The 16,020-nt window shown below is 40.5% G+C and overlaps 1 protein-coding gene across 2 annotated transcripts in view; it reads left to right on the plus strand.

The window, feature by feature from the left end:
- The window catches only part of RARG (retinoic acid receptor gamma), a 263,440-nt gene that overhangs the window by 226,628 nt on the left and 20,792 nt on the right, over positions 1-16,020 (plus strand). For both annotated transcript variants that reach the window (XM_089691462.1, XM_089691463.1), the window contains one exon: positions 15,380-15,528. In XM_089691462.1, the coding sequence (XP_089547588.1) occupies positions 15,380-15,528 (149 nt within the window). The remainder of the gene's footprint in view (positions 1-15,379; positions 15,529-16,020) is intronic.

The following is a 16,020-nucleotide window of genomic DNA, read 5'->3' on the forward strand; positions in this document are numbered from 1 at the left end:
AAGCAGTAATACAGGAAAAAGCTGAATCTTTCAAGAAGACCATGATATTTATACAGGACAATGCTCCATCGCATGCATCAAAGTACTCCACTGTGTGGCTAGCCAGTAGAGGCCTTAAAGATTAAAGAATAATGACATAGCCCCCTTCCTCATCGGACCTAAACCTATGGCGAACTTGTGGGCCCTTCTTAAACAGGAGATTTATGGTGAAGGAAAACAGTACACCTCTCTGAATAGTGTCTGGGAGGCTGTGGTTGCTGATGCACATAAAGTTGATCGTCAACAGATCAAGAAACTGAGAGACTCCATTAATGGAAGCCTTATGACTGTTATTGAAAAGAAGGGTGGCTGTAGCGGTCAATGATTTATTTATTTATTTATTTAATTGGCAGAAATGTTTATTTCTAAATTCTGAGTTGTTTGTTTATTACTCTCAATTGAACAGATGAAAATAAACAAGTGAGATGGGAACATTTTCATTTTTCATTTAGTTGCATAGTAATTCTGCACACTAATAGTTGCCCAATAATTGTGCACCCATAGATATTCTCATAAGAAAGCCAAAACCTCACTTTTATTTTCTTAAATATTTAGGTTTGAGGTTTATTAATATTTTGACCGAGAGCACTGGAGTTGTGAAATTAATCCTCAAAAATACAACTTGCCTAATAATCGTGCGCACAGTGTACTCTTTTCCATGGGTTTCAGTTTAGAAAAATGTAGTCTGCAGCTTTTTCCCTTCAGCTTTCAAAAATTGCATACTCCTTGTATCAATGGCACAATATTCAAACTGGAAGAAAAACACATGTATGCATTGAACCACAGCAATGGGAATGGGCCCTAAGGGTGACTGTCACATCCTGGTACAATAAAGAGTAGCTGCATTCCATATGTAGACAAGAGAAGCTTTCCATGAGAAATGCTGAGACTCCAACATGGTAGAACATTCCTGGCAGTGGTAAACACTCGCTGTGTGCTTGTTGTCACCTGCAATGTTATATACACTGTATGAAGGTTTCATCCTGCCTCCGTTCCTATGAAGATCTAAGTTTGCGTGGCTGATTCCCGGTCAGGGCATCTGCACATATTGGAACAGAAAGGTCTTTTGTCTATTACAATTGTTCACAAACCAGCAAATCCTTCAGTGGAAGTTTCTTTTTCTGTGCATGTGTAGTAAATTGTTCCCTGATTTATGGGGAAAGAAATCTTAAAAAAGAACCCAGGAAGCAGTACTTGCATCAACATTAGCCACATCGCATATCCTCTGTGTAATTTCAGGAAAACAGCGACCTTTCTATGCAAGTGATAAAAAAACAAGTTGTGTGGCCATTCCTTCTTAGCATTTCATAGCTGTCACTGGTGGGGACATAAACAAAACATGGCCTCCATTGGCTCCCATCAACCAGTAAATCTAGTTGTATAGTTTTGAAGGTCAGCTCTTCTGGCTGTGATAAATTATTATTAGGCTACATTTAGACATTTAAATTGATGCACATTTAGAAACTGTAAAAGTCTTTGTTTAGACCGGAGTTCTGCTTTAATAGGCCTGCAGATATTTTATGGCACTCTTAGACACTAAAGCTTTTCATTTTAACCATGCGCTCATCATCACTTGTTTGTTAACTCTGAGTGTCTGATCATTGCTTATGCCACACCGGTTAGGACATGGACGGAGAATGCCGGGTCTTATTCTGTGCTCTATTACATTACTGCATACTGTATATGACTGGAGTCATGCTATGGACCTGTAGTTACTGTTCATACTGACTGAGTGATCAGTGTACCCTGTAATGTGGAAGTCTTCTATTTAATTATGAACCATATCTGATTGCTGTTATTCCAAATGGAAGATGTGCTTATACAGCCCAATTTACCCAATGGGAAAAAAAGTATTTATAATTCATGTTTAAAATGTATGTACATGCTAACAATTAATTAGCTTTATTTGTTTTTTTTTGTGGCCTGTTGAATATACAATTTAAAGTGTTTTATTATATCTGTTTGACAAGTGCAAAAAGTACCTGCAGATCCAGCCAGAAATCCAGTGAGCTCATAACTTCCTGGAGAATTTGCTGCATTATTTCAAATAGTCTAAACGTCACCAAATTTTTCAAACTTCTCTACAAAGTAAAGGGAGACAGTACCTTTACAAGCTAATTCAAGACAGGTCATGAGAGCACGTGAGAGCTTACAATCTAAAAGGGATTGATGTTCTGTAGTTCACAAAGGTAACGTGTAACACAGTTTTTGTGCTAGGGTGACAGTGCTGCTCTAGTCATAGATACGGTACAGTGAGTGAGCGTTGTCACCCTAAGGCTACCCACACACTATACAATCTAATTTACATCTTCTTAAAGCAGAGCTCCACCCAAAAGAGTAAGTTCAACTTTAAGGCTTCGTCCCCTGCTCCCCATTAAGGATTGGTACCCGAATTTTGGGGGGGTTACCCGAATTTGACAGGTGCCCGCTTCCAGTTCTGCTGCGATCGCCTAGGCGATCGGAAGCGAAAGTTGTCCGCCCCCCTCTCTCCCTGTAGTTTTCTGGAACATGTGACAGGTCCCAGAAGACTACGGGACCATTCTCAAAGCGCAGTGCTACTCAGGCATATGCAGTGGGCACCCGGCTGTGAAGCTGCAAGCTGTCACAGCCGGGGGCCCACACTGAAGTTGGCGGCGCCAGAAACACAGGATGACAGGTGAACTCGGCTGGTGTGAGGACACCGTGGGATCGAGGGACAGGTGAGTGACTGTTTTTTAAATGTCAGTAGCTACAGTTTTTGTAGCTGATTTTATTTTTTTTTACCTGGACAGCTTTAAGATCTACCATCAATTATGTAGTACAAGGGCCTGTCTGATTTGATACTAATGTAATGGATTGTTTCGGTCTGTCCTTATGTAACAGTTGTTTTTTTTGAGTGAGCAGGACATGATCTGCCAGTCTGTATTTTGTTGCAGATTGAAATAAGACATACTACATATTAGAGCAGGGCCGTGGATAAGGATGTACCACCAGTCCTCCTGTACGGGGCCCAGACCAGCAGGGGGGCCCAAGCAGCTGGGTGAATCGGATGTAGGTGGAGGTGTGATCGGCACCGCAGGGGAGGGGGCAATTACTGGAACCTACCCCCTGTATGGCTCTCTTTGCAGCAGCTGAAACCTGGCTTCTTCTCCTCTCCCTCCCACTGGCTTTCAGCTGCTGCAGAGAGCCATACAGGGAATTGGTTCCAGTAATTGCCCCCCTACTGCACCGATCACCCTCCCTGTGCACCATACATACCCCCTTGCTGCCCAGGCCCCCCTTTGTGCCCCGCATTGCTGCCAGCTTCCCTACTCTCCTTCCTACTGGCAGCTGCAAGTGCACAATAGGATCCTTCAGGATGAAGAGTGGGGGAAGGGTCTGGTAAATATGTCACATTTACCAGCCCCTTCCTTTACTGAATGAACACAATGAGTGATTGGTACATAACTGAAGCATAGTAAACAGTGTTTTTTTTTGAGGGGGGGGGGGGGGGGTCTTGTCAGGTTAGCTGTATGTGGTTTCTAAGGGCAGCCCTGTATTAGAGTACAATATTTTTGCAATTTACAATCTTTTTGTTGCTTTTTTCCAGCTGTTTAACTCAGAATCATATATACTATACATTATTACATCAGAATATGCGTAATCAATGACAAGCAATCTGTAAGCTTCCAGAGAAGCTGTGATTGTGAAATATACATGTCTATTTTCCTATATGAGTAAGAGGAAATACAGTAAATATTTTCAAAATCCAAAAAAAGCAAAAAAGAAAAACAACATATATACATGTATATTTTCTTTTGAGCTTCAATTAATAGGCAATATTTACCAGGCTTTATAAAGTCACAGTGTGTCTGCATGTTGTGTTTATGTATGAAGTTAAGGCAGGGCTGGGAAACTCTGGTAAGCCGGAGGAGTCGTGGTCACTACAGTATTGCTCTTGGCTCACATTTGTGTGTATTCTATCGATCACTATGGCTGCCGACAGCCTCTGGCTCCTGATGATGTTTGGCGTAAAATCCTTTCCTAATAGTGTCTCTTCGATTTCTGGAGGTAACAGAATTCCACTGGGAAGGGGGCATGGAAAACTGATTCCATTTGTAACAAGTGATGGTCATTAATTAAAGACATTTGTATGATCCCTTCTGGAAGATGACACTTGGCGACAACCCAAGTGTTGTATAGCCTTTCTGCTTTGTGCCTATGTGTTAATGGGCCCAGATTTAGGAGATTTTTCTTTTATTATCTTGGTTGTTTTATTATTTTATTTGTATTATTTTCTTGTTCAAGTTTTTAATTGGGTAAGGTTCATACCTATGTGTTTTTTGGTGCTTTTTACTTTTTGCAGAAACGCACCACAGTCCATTTAACATGGTTTCCTTTTGGACCCGTTCATATCTATGCTTCTTACAGCTGCTGCGTTTTTGGTTCAATAAACTTCAATGGAGATGATGCAGAAAAGCATGTAGTGCCTTTTTTGACGCATTTTTTTTTTTTAAGTGTTTTGTGTTTTTTAATCTGCCCAAAAACAGATTGGCCAAAAAAAAGCAAAAACACAAAACATATCAGAAAACGTGTGAAAAACATTAAAAAAATGTGCATGCAAAAAATGCAAAACGCACCGCAAAAAGCACTGTAGAATCGAATCAAAAGCAGATAGCATAGGTGTGAACCACGCCTCAGAAGATAATATCATTTTATTTATTTATTTTCTGAAGTGTTACTAAACCCAGGACCCTACATTCACTATATCTGGTCTCCCACAGTACACACAACATGGAAATGTAATTATTTTAGTAAATATAAACTGCTAAATACCTTTTCTCATCAGCAGTTAGAGCAGTCTTGTGACTTCTATCAGTGTTCAGCAGAGCATATGTTAAAGCTTGTAGGAGGAGGTTTCTATCTGCTCCAGGAGGATGCAGAACCCCAGATCTCTGTCTGGGCAGTGCTTGGCCCTGTGCTGATCACATGCACTCTCCCAAGACAAAAAAACCTCTCTAGCAATACACACAAACTGAACATGTGCAGAGTGACTCCACATGATATGTCTTATCAGGAGATAAGAGAGGGACACTGGAAGAAGAGGAGGGTCAGATAAGTCAGGATTAAACAGTGTTTTTACACAATGCAGAGGACTAACCCCTTAGGTTCCACAGTGAGTATAACAAGCAAACTTTACTGCATATGCAGACTGATTTTACCGTTGTGGGTTCAATAACACTTTGTTTTATAGCCTCATCACTGTGTCTGTGTGTGGAAATGGAAATTTTTTTTCTAATTACCTTGATTTTGAAGATTGATCAACTTCACAATATGATCTATTTAATGTCATTTTAATTTTTATTTAAAAGAGAAGTATGGGAATACAGAGAAATAAAAAAATCATACTCACTTACAGTAGATGGCTGCAGCACAGATTACAGCTGCACTTGTCTCCCACCGGCCCTACCTCGAGAACTGTGCGATCAAACGCAGCTGATCACTGAGTTCTCCCTTCCGCTTTGAGCAGAGATCAATGACTGACTCTCTGCTCTGCCTCTCCAGCACTCACCGGAGCGCTGGGCTGTGAAAAAGGCAGGAGGGGCTGGCTGAGTCTCTCAGCGGCATGCTGAGAGGCTGAGGTAGCTACCAGTCCAGGAATCTGGGTGGATTCCCGACTATAAAGTGAGGATCTTACCAAAGCCTGAAACAGTGAAGTCAGCTGACAGCCCTCTGTTGGCTGAAAAATGGGTGACAGGAGTTCAGAACTAACTGCACTCCTGTGATCCATAGAAGTACAGCCAAATAAGCTTTAGCTATACTTCTCCTTAACTCTTCACAGTTTCTACAGTTTTCCTAAAAGTAATTGGTGATGCAATTTTGTATTGGTTCCTTCTAGAGTGGTAATCTGTATATCATGAAAGGAGATTATCATCCTTGCATAATGACTGGTGAGATAAACTTGATAAAAGCAAACAATGGCCTCTGTTTGAAGCATTACTTGTGATTATCAGGCAGTGTCTTCTCACCTTTAGGGCAGTGTGTGTCCCAGGCAGTCATAGGTGCTTGGGATTTTACAGGAATAGTTTTCAGCTTGATGGGAAATCCTCTTCTAAAGGCTGCAAAATACAGCTTGCATTTTGGCCAACTCATGCTACATCAGCCAAAATTTGAGCTGTGTGTACCCCCGTTAGCACTGTCAGTTGATCGCTCAATCAGCATTTGTTGAAGGAGCCAGATGGAAAATTGTCGCTCAAATGAAGTCACATGATGCTTGACGATACGCGTGGGGAGGAGCTTGGGTGACATCAGAGTCAGAACGCTGACAGTTCAGTAGGAGACGATTTACACAGCCTTATCATTATTGATATACCGCACTTTATGTACTGTTACCATCTGAGTGTATTTAAATAAACTTCTATGAGTTTTTAATGGACGTGCTGCACTATGGTCGCTTTATATGGTTCTTGAGTTCCATTTGCAGAATCGGCCTGAGCGTTTAGAGGGCTTGTTGGAGAACACAGTGACCATATACAAAGGGAAGATTTTTTTTGCATGGAGGAGATCACTTCATTACCCCCACTAAGAGGGGAGATGCCCTATTGACCTGTTTCTCATATGGGTCCACATGTGAGGACGAGGGTCCATTTTTACCATATACTCACCGTGGCCATGTATTCCTTTAAAGATTTACAGCACCAGGATTGTGGGTTCACTATCCAGTAGATACATGGTCCTTCCCACCAAGATTTCCTGAAGAGTTGTTTTTTCTTTATTCTTTTTGAACTTTTTATGTTGGACTTTCACGTTTATATACACATAGGTGTTATTTGGACTTTGTGTTTTTTATTTGTATTTTTTGAGCAGCGAAACAGTTTTACACATATATATTTAGTGACTGCATACAATCAGATGCAACCATTGTTCACCGGCTGTCAGAATACAATACCTGGCAGGGGAGGGTCCTCCCTCCACACTTCTACCAGTCCTTCAATGTGGTGGCTGCATTAGTTTTTGGGTTTTTTTTTAAGTTTTTCCTTTATTTTAGCCTCGTAATCTTGCCATTATTGCACTTCCTGTCCCAGGGTGACAATCATACTGAGCAATGTTGTCACACTAAGACTGGGCGTGTGTTACGGACTACATAACACATCCCACTCGTCACCATAACATGGCAAAATGTTCTGTAGTCCATGGAGATGACAGGAAACAGAGCTGACTGATAACAGTTCAGAGGCACAGAGTACAGGAAATTATCAGCTCAAAGATAACTATCTGGATGAAGAGCTGTTTTTTTGCACTTGTCGAACAAATATAATAAAGCACTTTGAATGGAATAGTTAACAGACTAGACGTGTGCAAATAAGAGAAATAAGCTGGCCATAGATGGATCGAAATTCAGCCAGTTGGGCAGGATTCAGACAAACTTTGATCCATCTATTGCTGATCCTGTTCGGGAGGAGATGATCTAGTGATCAACCGTCCTGCTGGAAAATTTGTGTTCAGTCAGCACATGCTGCCAATCTGCTGAAGCTCTGTTCTGTGTATTCTGGCAACGGAGGAGTCCCGCTATCAGAACACAATGGCACAGTGGGGATTTGGCAATCCATTCAGTTTTTTCAATCAGTTGATCAAAAGAAATCTGAATAATGTATTGCCAGCTTTAGAGTTTACCTACACTGTAAGTAGGAGCAATCAAACTGAATAATTGTTCAATGCTACAAAGCAGGAAACGGAGCCTGTATATGTAATCAGGAAATATGGTAGCCTCCATGTAGAGTTACAAACTGTACACAGAAGCAAGGATTTTAAAACATTTCCACTCACTAATAAAATTATTTACATTAAAGAGAACGTGTACAGAGATAAATATACTGACCTGGCCTTCTGAAAATGCCACTTGCCTGCCTGTCATGCTGATCCAATGGCCTTGATAAAAACAAGCATACAACACACACAGCTGGCATTGGAAATCATTTTAAAATGGGGAGAGCTGTTTGGACAGGCAGATAACACATACACATGGTTATTAAATGCATGCATACAACTCCAGACACATTTTTAATTATACATCTTTGTTCTTATTAGCAAATATTTTCGGTTCTATTTGCAAATTTTTTTTGCATTTAATAATTATAATCCCCTTTCCACTTCCTTTATTTGGCGGGACCAGGACTGTACAGTTCCCTTCAGGGAATGAAGATGACACGCCATAATTGGGCCTGAAAAGTGACAGGCCTTGGAGCTGATGAAATAGTGGCGGGGAATGTGCAGGCAGATCGGATTATGACACCTGTACGACTCAGCTTGTCTAGAAGTGCCCAGCCATAAAGCAGATTATTGCCGGTGGCAGTATGCACTCCTCCCAGCCACACCGCAGCTTTCAGAGCATTGCGGGGTTCTTCGCTTGTTCCCATTTCAGCATCATGCATTTTGCACATCTCACCCTTTCTATTTATACATTCTTCTGAGGGGACAGTTTGTGTGCTCTGTCCTCCCACTCTACTCAGAACTCATTCTTCCTCTGTAATGAACACCTTCCCTCAATCCCAAACCACTCTGTCTCTGTCACCCTGTTGTATGAGGATGAAAGCAAAGAAAGAGGACACTGTGTCTTGATGGATGGCCTCCTAAATGGCACTTGTAACCCAGATGACTGCTTAGAGAAGATTAGCAGCTAATTGTCGGATATGGAGGGGTTAAGTGTTTTAAAGGAAGCATTGTAATTGGTTCCATTTCAATATCACAAATATATGAACTGATTCCGGACAGTCATGAATATCTTCATCTTCTTGTGACTTGGGAGATAAAAGATCTCATCATGATATAATATTAATGCACACCACTGGATTCAAACATTTTACCCCCTTATGATTTTCCACTGAAATCATGGAAACGCATCAAAACTCAGCGCACATTACCGTGTGTTGTTACACATGGCAAAGCTCTTTCTATTGAAGTCAACACATGTCATCCTGTCCATCAACCCACTTGATGTGCAACATGATGCATTTACATGTGTTGTGACTTGTCAATGTGCGTTGAGATGTGTTTTGAGGCTTTTCCAGGTTGAGTTTCCAACTATATTCTTATATCTCTGGGGGGCTCATCAACAAAATGTTTGCCTTAGAGTTCCCAGCACTGCCCAACTGCTATTGCCATTTTGATGGACATTCCAGTTGCTAATTGCATATGAATTGGTATTCAAATTGAACACAGCATCACCTGATTTAGTGAAAGTCTCCACTGCTTTAAAGTAGTAGTAAACAGCATAGATGGATTACAGGGTAGCACAATGGCTAAATGGTTAGCACTTCTGCCTGGCAGTACTAGGGTCATTGGTTTGAATCCCAACCACGGCACCACCTGCCTAGAGTTTGCATGTTCTCCTTGTGTCTAGTTTCCTCTGGGTACTCCAGTTTCCTTCCACACTCCAAAGACATGCTGGTAAGTTAATTGGATCCTGTCTAAATTGGCCCTAGTATATGAATGTAGGTTAGGGGATTGTACACCCCTTGAGGGTTAGGGACTGATGTGAATATACAATTTATATATGTAAAGTGCTGTGTAAATTGACAGTGCTATATAAGTACCTGAAATAAATAAATGTCATAGTATGCTAGTATGACAGACTAACCTAAAAAACAGATCCCTCCAGTGCTGTCACTGCTGATAGGGAATCCATCTTCACCCAGTCCTCCTTCCAGGAGGCTCCAGCTGTTTGAATGGCTGAGCCACGCGGACATCACTCCTGTACATGCACACAGGAGTCACAGCCACAGCTTTCTTAGTGGACAGCATGCCGTTCATTGAGAGCGCAGTGCGCATACATAAGTGACATCACCAGCTGCTACACATGTAAATATCTCTTAAGGAATGCAAGTTTAGGAGAAATGTACTGTACCTACAGGTAAGCCTTAGGTTACCTGTAGGTACAAGACAACAATGGGGAGTTTACTATCGCCTTATTAGTTAAATCTCATACAAATTTACAATGAATGTCAGGAGGTATCTAGCAATATTTTAAAGGGCAGTAATTGTGTGCCTTTTGCACACAGAATGCAACAAAAATCAGTAATATGCATGCGGGAAATTCAGGTGTTTTGCGCAATAAAACCTTTAGGACCCACTCGCGCTATTGTGTTAGAGCACGCATGCTATGTCCTGTGTTGACATGGATTGCATTTATTTGAATGGGCCGCCTATTGTTCCAAAACAAAGCTTGTAGCATTATGGCAGCACACCTCTGCTAGCAAGGTGAATCGGAATGCTATTTAGAAAGAACTGTACTGCATCACACCCGTGCTCCAGTTTTAGTAAATCTGCCCCACAATGCACAGTAATGAAGATACAGCATGCACTATGTTTTAGTAAATTGACGTCAATGTTATGAGCTCCTAGGTGTTTGCTTTGCTGAATATTATTGAATAAGCACACGAGCAATACAAAAACACAACATTCCCTGCAATGCTGTGTGTTGAGAGACATGTAACGTTTCTACTATGGTGTGAAGCACGAGCCACAATACAGTGTGAAGTCATTAGAATTGTATCTATATGACATTGAGACTGAAGGAGACGGAAGTATAAAGAGAAGTGAGGTAGCATTGGCCTGCACTGAGGTACTCAAGAGGTGGTCTTCTTGGGATTCTCTTAAAATTTCTGTTCTCTGGGGACACAGGCCTTCAAGAAGCCTGTCTCCTCTAACCTGGCAAAGCTGGAATGTGCTTCTCAGGGCAATGGAACAGGAAATTCTATGTGTGTTGAAAGCTAGGATAAAAAGCATCTGCAGAGCTGCCCCGAGGGATGTACTCAGCCTGAGGGGGCTGTGAAGGCTGGGTTACATTAGGGTTAAGGCTGCCTTCTTTCTCCCTCTTCTGGTTATTTTGGGCTGCACTAAATTAGTAGCACATGTCATTGTGATACTCACATTCAACTTCCTTTAGACAAAGGCCCTGCCTAATAACAGGAGAAGGAGTAATGAAATCCCTCTGTATTAAAAGGTCTCATATGAGCATATTAACATTCATCTTTACTTTCTTTCAAGAACTTCTCACAAGTTGTGTATTGTCGGTATTCTTTGAAGTGTACCTGTCTTCCCCACATATGGTGGGATACCATTTGTAGCCGGGGCCTCCCAACCTAGTTTAGTATGCCATAGATATGAGTGTCACATGCCTCTTATTCTTGAACAGATGTGGTGCCCAGTATAATGTTACAGTTTTCTTACAATCTAGAACCTCAAAAACTGATCTGAGGTTGCTAAGCCATGGCTTGCACACCATTTATATATATCAGTTTTAGCATGTTAGCGGCCTTGTGGTGCAAAGGGAGCCATTGCTGTGGTCTAATAAAGTTCAGCCAAACAACTAGATTGCTGAAGCACATAATGTAGGTTCTCTTTTGAATGCCAAAAGATGTGTAAAGTGATGTAAGCTCCAAGGAGCAGGGCCCTCCTATCCCTCTTGTATTGAACTGTATTGTTGCTGTATCATCTCCCGTTATATTGTAAAGAGCTGAGCAAACTGTTGGCGCTATATAAATCCTGAATAATAATAATATTAATGTAGGTAATCATCTGACCTACCCATACTTGCTATGGTGCATACCCAGTGTAAATTGTGTGACACTAATGACACTTCTGCGACTATGGCCCACTGCCTTTCTTCATTTCTAATTCTGAGAAAAGTCACCACATTGGTAACATCTCAGCTCCCATTCCTGTCTGTCACTGCACATTTAAACTTTCAGCTGATGGTGCTGGCTAAATAAAAGGCAGCTTTTAGGGAATTACAGTATCTTTGTTGAAATAAATATTTATTTTTAAGTAATGCATGCACCAACTATATAAACTCTCTCTCCCTCTCTCTACATATATATTCTATATGTATACAAGCGTTAGACCAAAAAATGGAAACACTACATGATTTGCAGATTTGAAAGTGACAACATGTTTTATGTTGAAAGTGGAAGTGATGCAAAATTATTTTGCTTCCGCTGTGTGATGAGACACCTAGCTAACAGGTGGGAAGCCTCACTTTTGTAATTTACTGCGTGCACTGCTAGTAATACAGAGTCATGTTTAATAGAGCATAAGTGATAAGCATTAGCACGGTTGACATGGTCAACTGTCTGAAAGATACAAAAGGACATTGCGCAGGATTGTGACCCGGAATAAGAAAGCAACTTCAGGAAAAGTGACTGCAGAGCTCAATCTCAGTCCCCTGAAGAATGAGATTGAGCTCTGCAATCACTTTTGCAGCAGTTGTTTTCTTGTTCAGGGTCACAATCTCCTGCGTAATGTCCTTTTGTCTCTTTCGGTCAGTTGACCATGTCAACCGTGCTAATGCTTGTCAGACTATGTTTTCCTGGAAACTATATATGCTGTCATAACCAGTTAAGTGGCACCAACAATTTGCCCTCTTTGAAGCTCAGTAAGCTCTGTCATGACTCTGTATTACTAGCAGCGCATGCAGTGAATGATGAAAGTGAGGCTTCCTACCTGTTAGCTAGGTGTCTCATCACACAGCAGAAACAAAAGAATGTTACATCACTTCCGCTTTTAATGTGAAACTTAATGTCTCTTTCACACCTGCAAACCAGGTAGTGTTCTCATTTTCTTTTGTCTAACCCCTGTGTATATGTGTGTATATATATATACAGTGGGGATCGAAAGTTTGGGCACCCCAGCTAAAAATTTGTATTAATGTGCATAAAGAAGCCAAGGAAAGATGGAAAAATCTCCAAAAGGCATCAAATTACAGATTAGAGATTCTTATAATATGTCAGCAAAAGTTAGATTTTATTTCCATCATTTACACTTTCAAAATAACAGAAAACAAAAAAATGGCGTCTGCAAAAGTTTGGGCACCCTGCAGAATTTATAGCATGCACTGCCCCCTTTGCAAAGCTAAGACCTGTCAGTGTCATGGATTGTTCTCAATCATCGTCTGGGAAGACCAGGTTATGTCAATCTCAAAGGTTTTAAATGCCCACACTCATTTGACCTTGCCCCAACAATCAGCACCATGGGTTCTTCTAAGCAGTTGTCTAGAAAACTGAAAATAGTTGATGCTCACAAAGCTGGAGACGGCTATAAGAAGATAGCAAAGCGTTTTCAGATGTCAATATCCTCTGTTCGGAATGTAATTAAGAAATGGCAGTCATCAGGAACAGTGGAAGTTAAAGCAAGATCTGGAAGACCAAGAAAAATATCAGACAGAACAGCTCGCAGGATTGTGAGAAAAACAATTCAAAACCCACGTTTGACTGCACGATCCCTCCAGAAAGATCTGGCAGACACTGGAGTTGTGGTACACTATTCCACTATAAAGAGATACTTGTACAAATATGGTCTTCATGGAAGAGTCATCAGAAGAAAACCTCTTCTACGTCCTCACCACAAAAATCATCGTTTGAACTTTGCAAATGAACATATAGACAAGCCTGATGCATTTTGGAAACAAGTTCTGTGGACCGATGAGGTTAAAATTGAACTTTTTGGCCGGAATGAGCAAAGGTACGTTTGGAGAAGAAGGGGCACAGAATTTAATGAAAAGAACCTCTGTCCAACTGTTAAGCATAGGGTTGGATCAAACATGCTTTGGGGTTGTGTTGCAGCCAGTGGCACAGGGAACATCTCACGAGTAGAAGGAAAAATGGATTCAATAAAATTTCAGCAAATTTTGGATGGTAACTTGATGCCATCTGTGAAAAAGCTGAAGTTAAAGAGAGGATGGCTTCTACAAATGGATAATGATCCTAAACACACCTCAAAATCCACGGGGGATTACATCAAGAGGCGTAAACTGAAGGTTTTGCCATGGCCTTCACAATCTCCTGACCTCAACATAATTGAAAATCTATGGATAGACCTTAAAAGAGCAGTGCGTGACAGACAGCCCAGAAATCTCAAAGAACTGGAAGACTTTTGTAAGGAAGAATGGGCAAAGATACCTCAAACAAGAATTGAAAGACTCTTGGCTGGCTACAAAAAGCGTTTACAAGCTGTGATACTTGCCAAAGGGGGCAGTACCAGATATTAACTCTGAGGGGTGCCCAAACTTTTGCAGACGCCATTTTTTTGTTTTCTGTTATTTTGAAAGTGTAAATGATGGAAATAAAATCTAACTTTTGTTGACATATTATAAGAATGTCTAATCTGTAATTTGATGCCTTTAGGAGATTTTTCCATCTTTCCTTGGCTTCTTTATGCACATTAATACAAATTTTTAGCTGGGGTGCCCAAACTTTTGATCCCCACTGTATATGTATATATATATATATATATATATATATATATACACACACACACTTTTGTTGCCCGTGGTTTAGACATTAATGGCTGTGTGTTGAGTTATTTTGAGGTGACAGCAAATTTACACTGTTATACAAGCTGTACACTCACTACTTTACATTGTAGCAAAGTGTCATTTCTTCAGTGTTGTCACATGAAAAGATATAATAAATATTTACAAAAATGTGAGGGGTGGACTCACTTCTATGAGATACTGTATATATTCCCTAGAACTGGATGACATGGGTGAAACACAAGTTATTCTCAATGAATATAACTTCATACCCCACATGTAAACCCACACCACTATGTGTGCAAGACATAAACGGAACTATTGAACAACCAAACCACAAAAATATCCCTAATGGTTTCGCTGCTCTGCACCACTTTGAATGAAGTCAATAAAAAGCATATACTATACTATATAGAAATACGTTTATTTCAATAAATAGCAAAAGCAAAAGGAATATATACAAAAGCAAGCATGCAAAAAAGTTGAAAACAATGAATTTGAATGTTGTATAACTTTTTGCGTGCGCACTTTTGTACATATATCTTGTGCCTTTGCAAAATCATTTTTGCTATTTATTATAATAAAACATTTTCTTATATTCCATACCATAAAGGAAAATTTTGTGGTTTGGTCAATTAATACGAAACCTTGTAGTTGTACGACATTGCTTACAATACCAAGGATCATTGAGGCATTGCATAACTATTATGCAAACCTATGTATAAAATAAATAAATAAATGAAAATCATTTCTTTAGCAGAAGCAGTTTTTGAAATACCTTTTGTGTTATAAATATAGGTGCTTTATATGTTTACATGAGATTACTGACCTTCGGCCTTCGCATCTCCTTGAATTAGTGAAGTGGTTCTATAAAAAAACCTCTGTGTAGAAAAAGGAAAAGGGAAAAGGTTCATGGAGATGTCACCAGCATTCAAAACAAACCCCATACCTTTTATGTGCAGTTATTAGATCAAGAGAAAAATGTAGTAGCTGCAGTGTCTTAGGTATTAGATATAAAGTATATACCAGGTATACCAAAATTTCTAACCAATTGTTTTTCCATTTTTTGTGCAGCTGTGGAAACACAGAGCACCAGCTCAGAGGAGATGGTCCCCAGCTCCCCGTCACCTCCTCCACCTCCACGTGTTTACAAGCCCTGCTTCGTGTGCAATGACAAGTCCTCTGGCTATCACTATGGAGTCAGCTCCTGTGAGGGTTGCAAGGTGAGACATCACGGCCAGTTATATATATATATAGATATATATATATATATAGATAGATATATATATATGTCTGTTTATTACTAATGGTCCATGTTGGAACATAGTTGGTGAAGCCTCTGCCACACAAAATCATTGGCTTTCTTCAGGATTCCCTAACTTTTAGGCCTTCTTTGCATGTATTATGGTGTATGCCTATGTGAAAAAAACCCAATACGTGTAAATTAATTGGTTTACATGAAAGTTATAGCGTTTACAAATGGCGGGAAAGATACTGGGATTTTAAATTTTTATTTATACTAATAATGGCGCCGATCAGCGACATATGGCGGCAATCAGCGACATATGACGGCGACCAGCGACTTATGGCGGGACTGCGGCGGACATTTTGACACTGGGGGGGGGCTGACTTGGGGTCACTGACATCCCCAGTGACACCAATACAGTGATCAGTGAAAAAAACCCACTGAAACTGTACTAATGTCACTGGGGAGG

Source organism: Staurois parvus, unplaced genomic scaffold (genome assembly GCF_062004578.1).
Source record: "Staurois parvus isolate SC_StPar_1 unplaced genomic scaffold, SC_StPar_1.0 ptg000562l, whole genome shotgun sequence".
In the NCBI taxonomy this organism is placed as follows: domain Eukaryota; kingdom Metazoa; phylum Chordata; class Amphibia; order Anura; family Ranidae; genus Staurois; species Staurois parvus.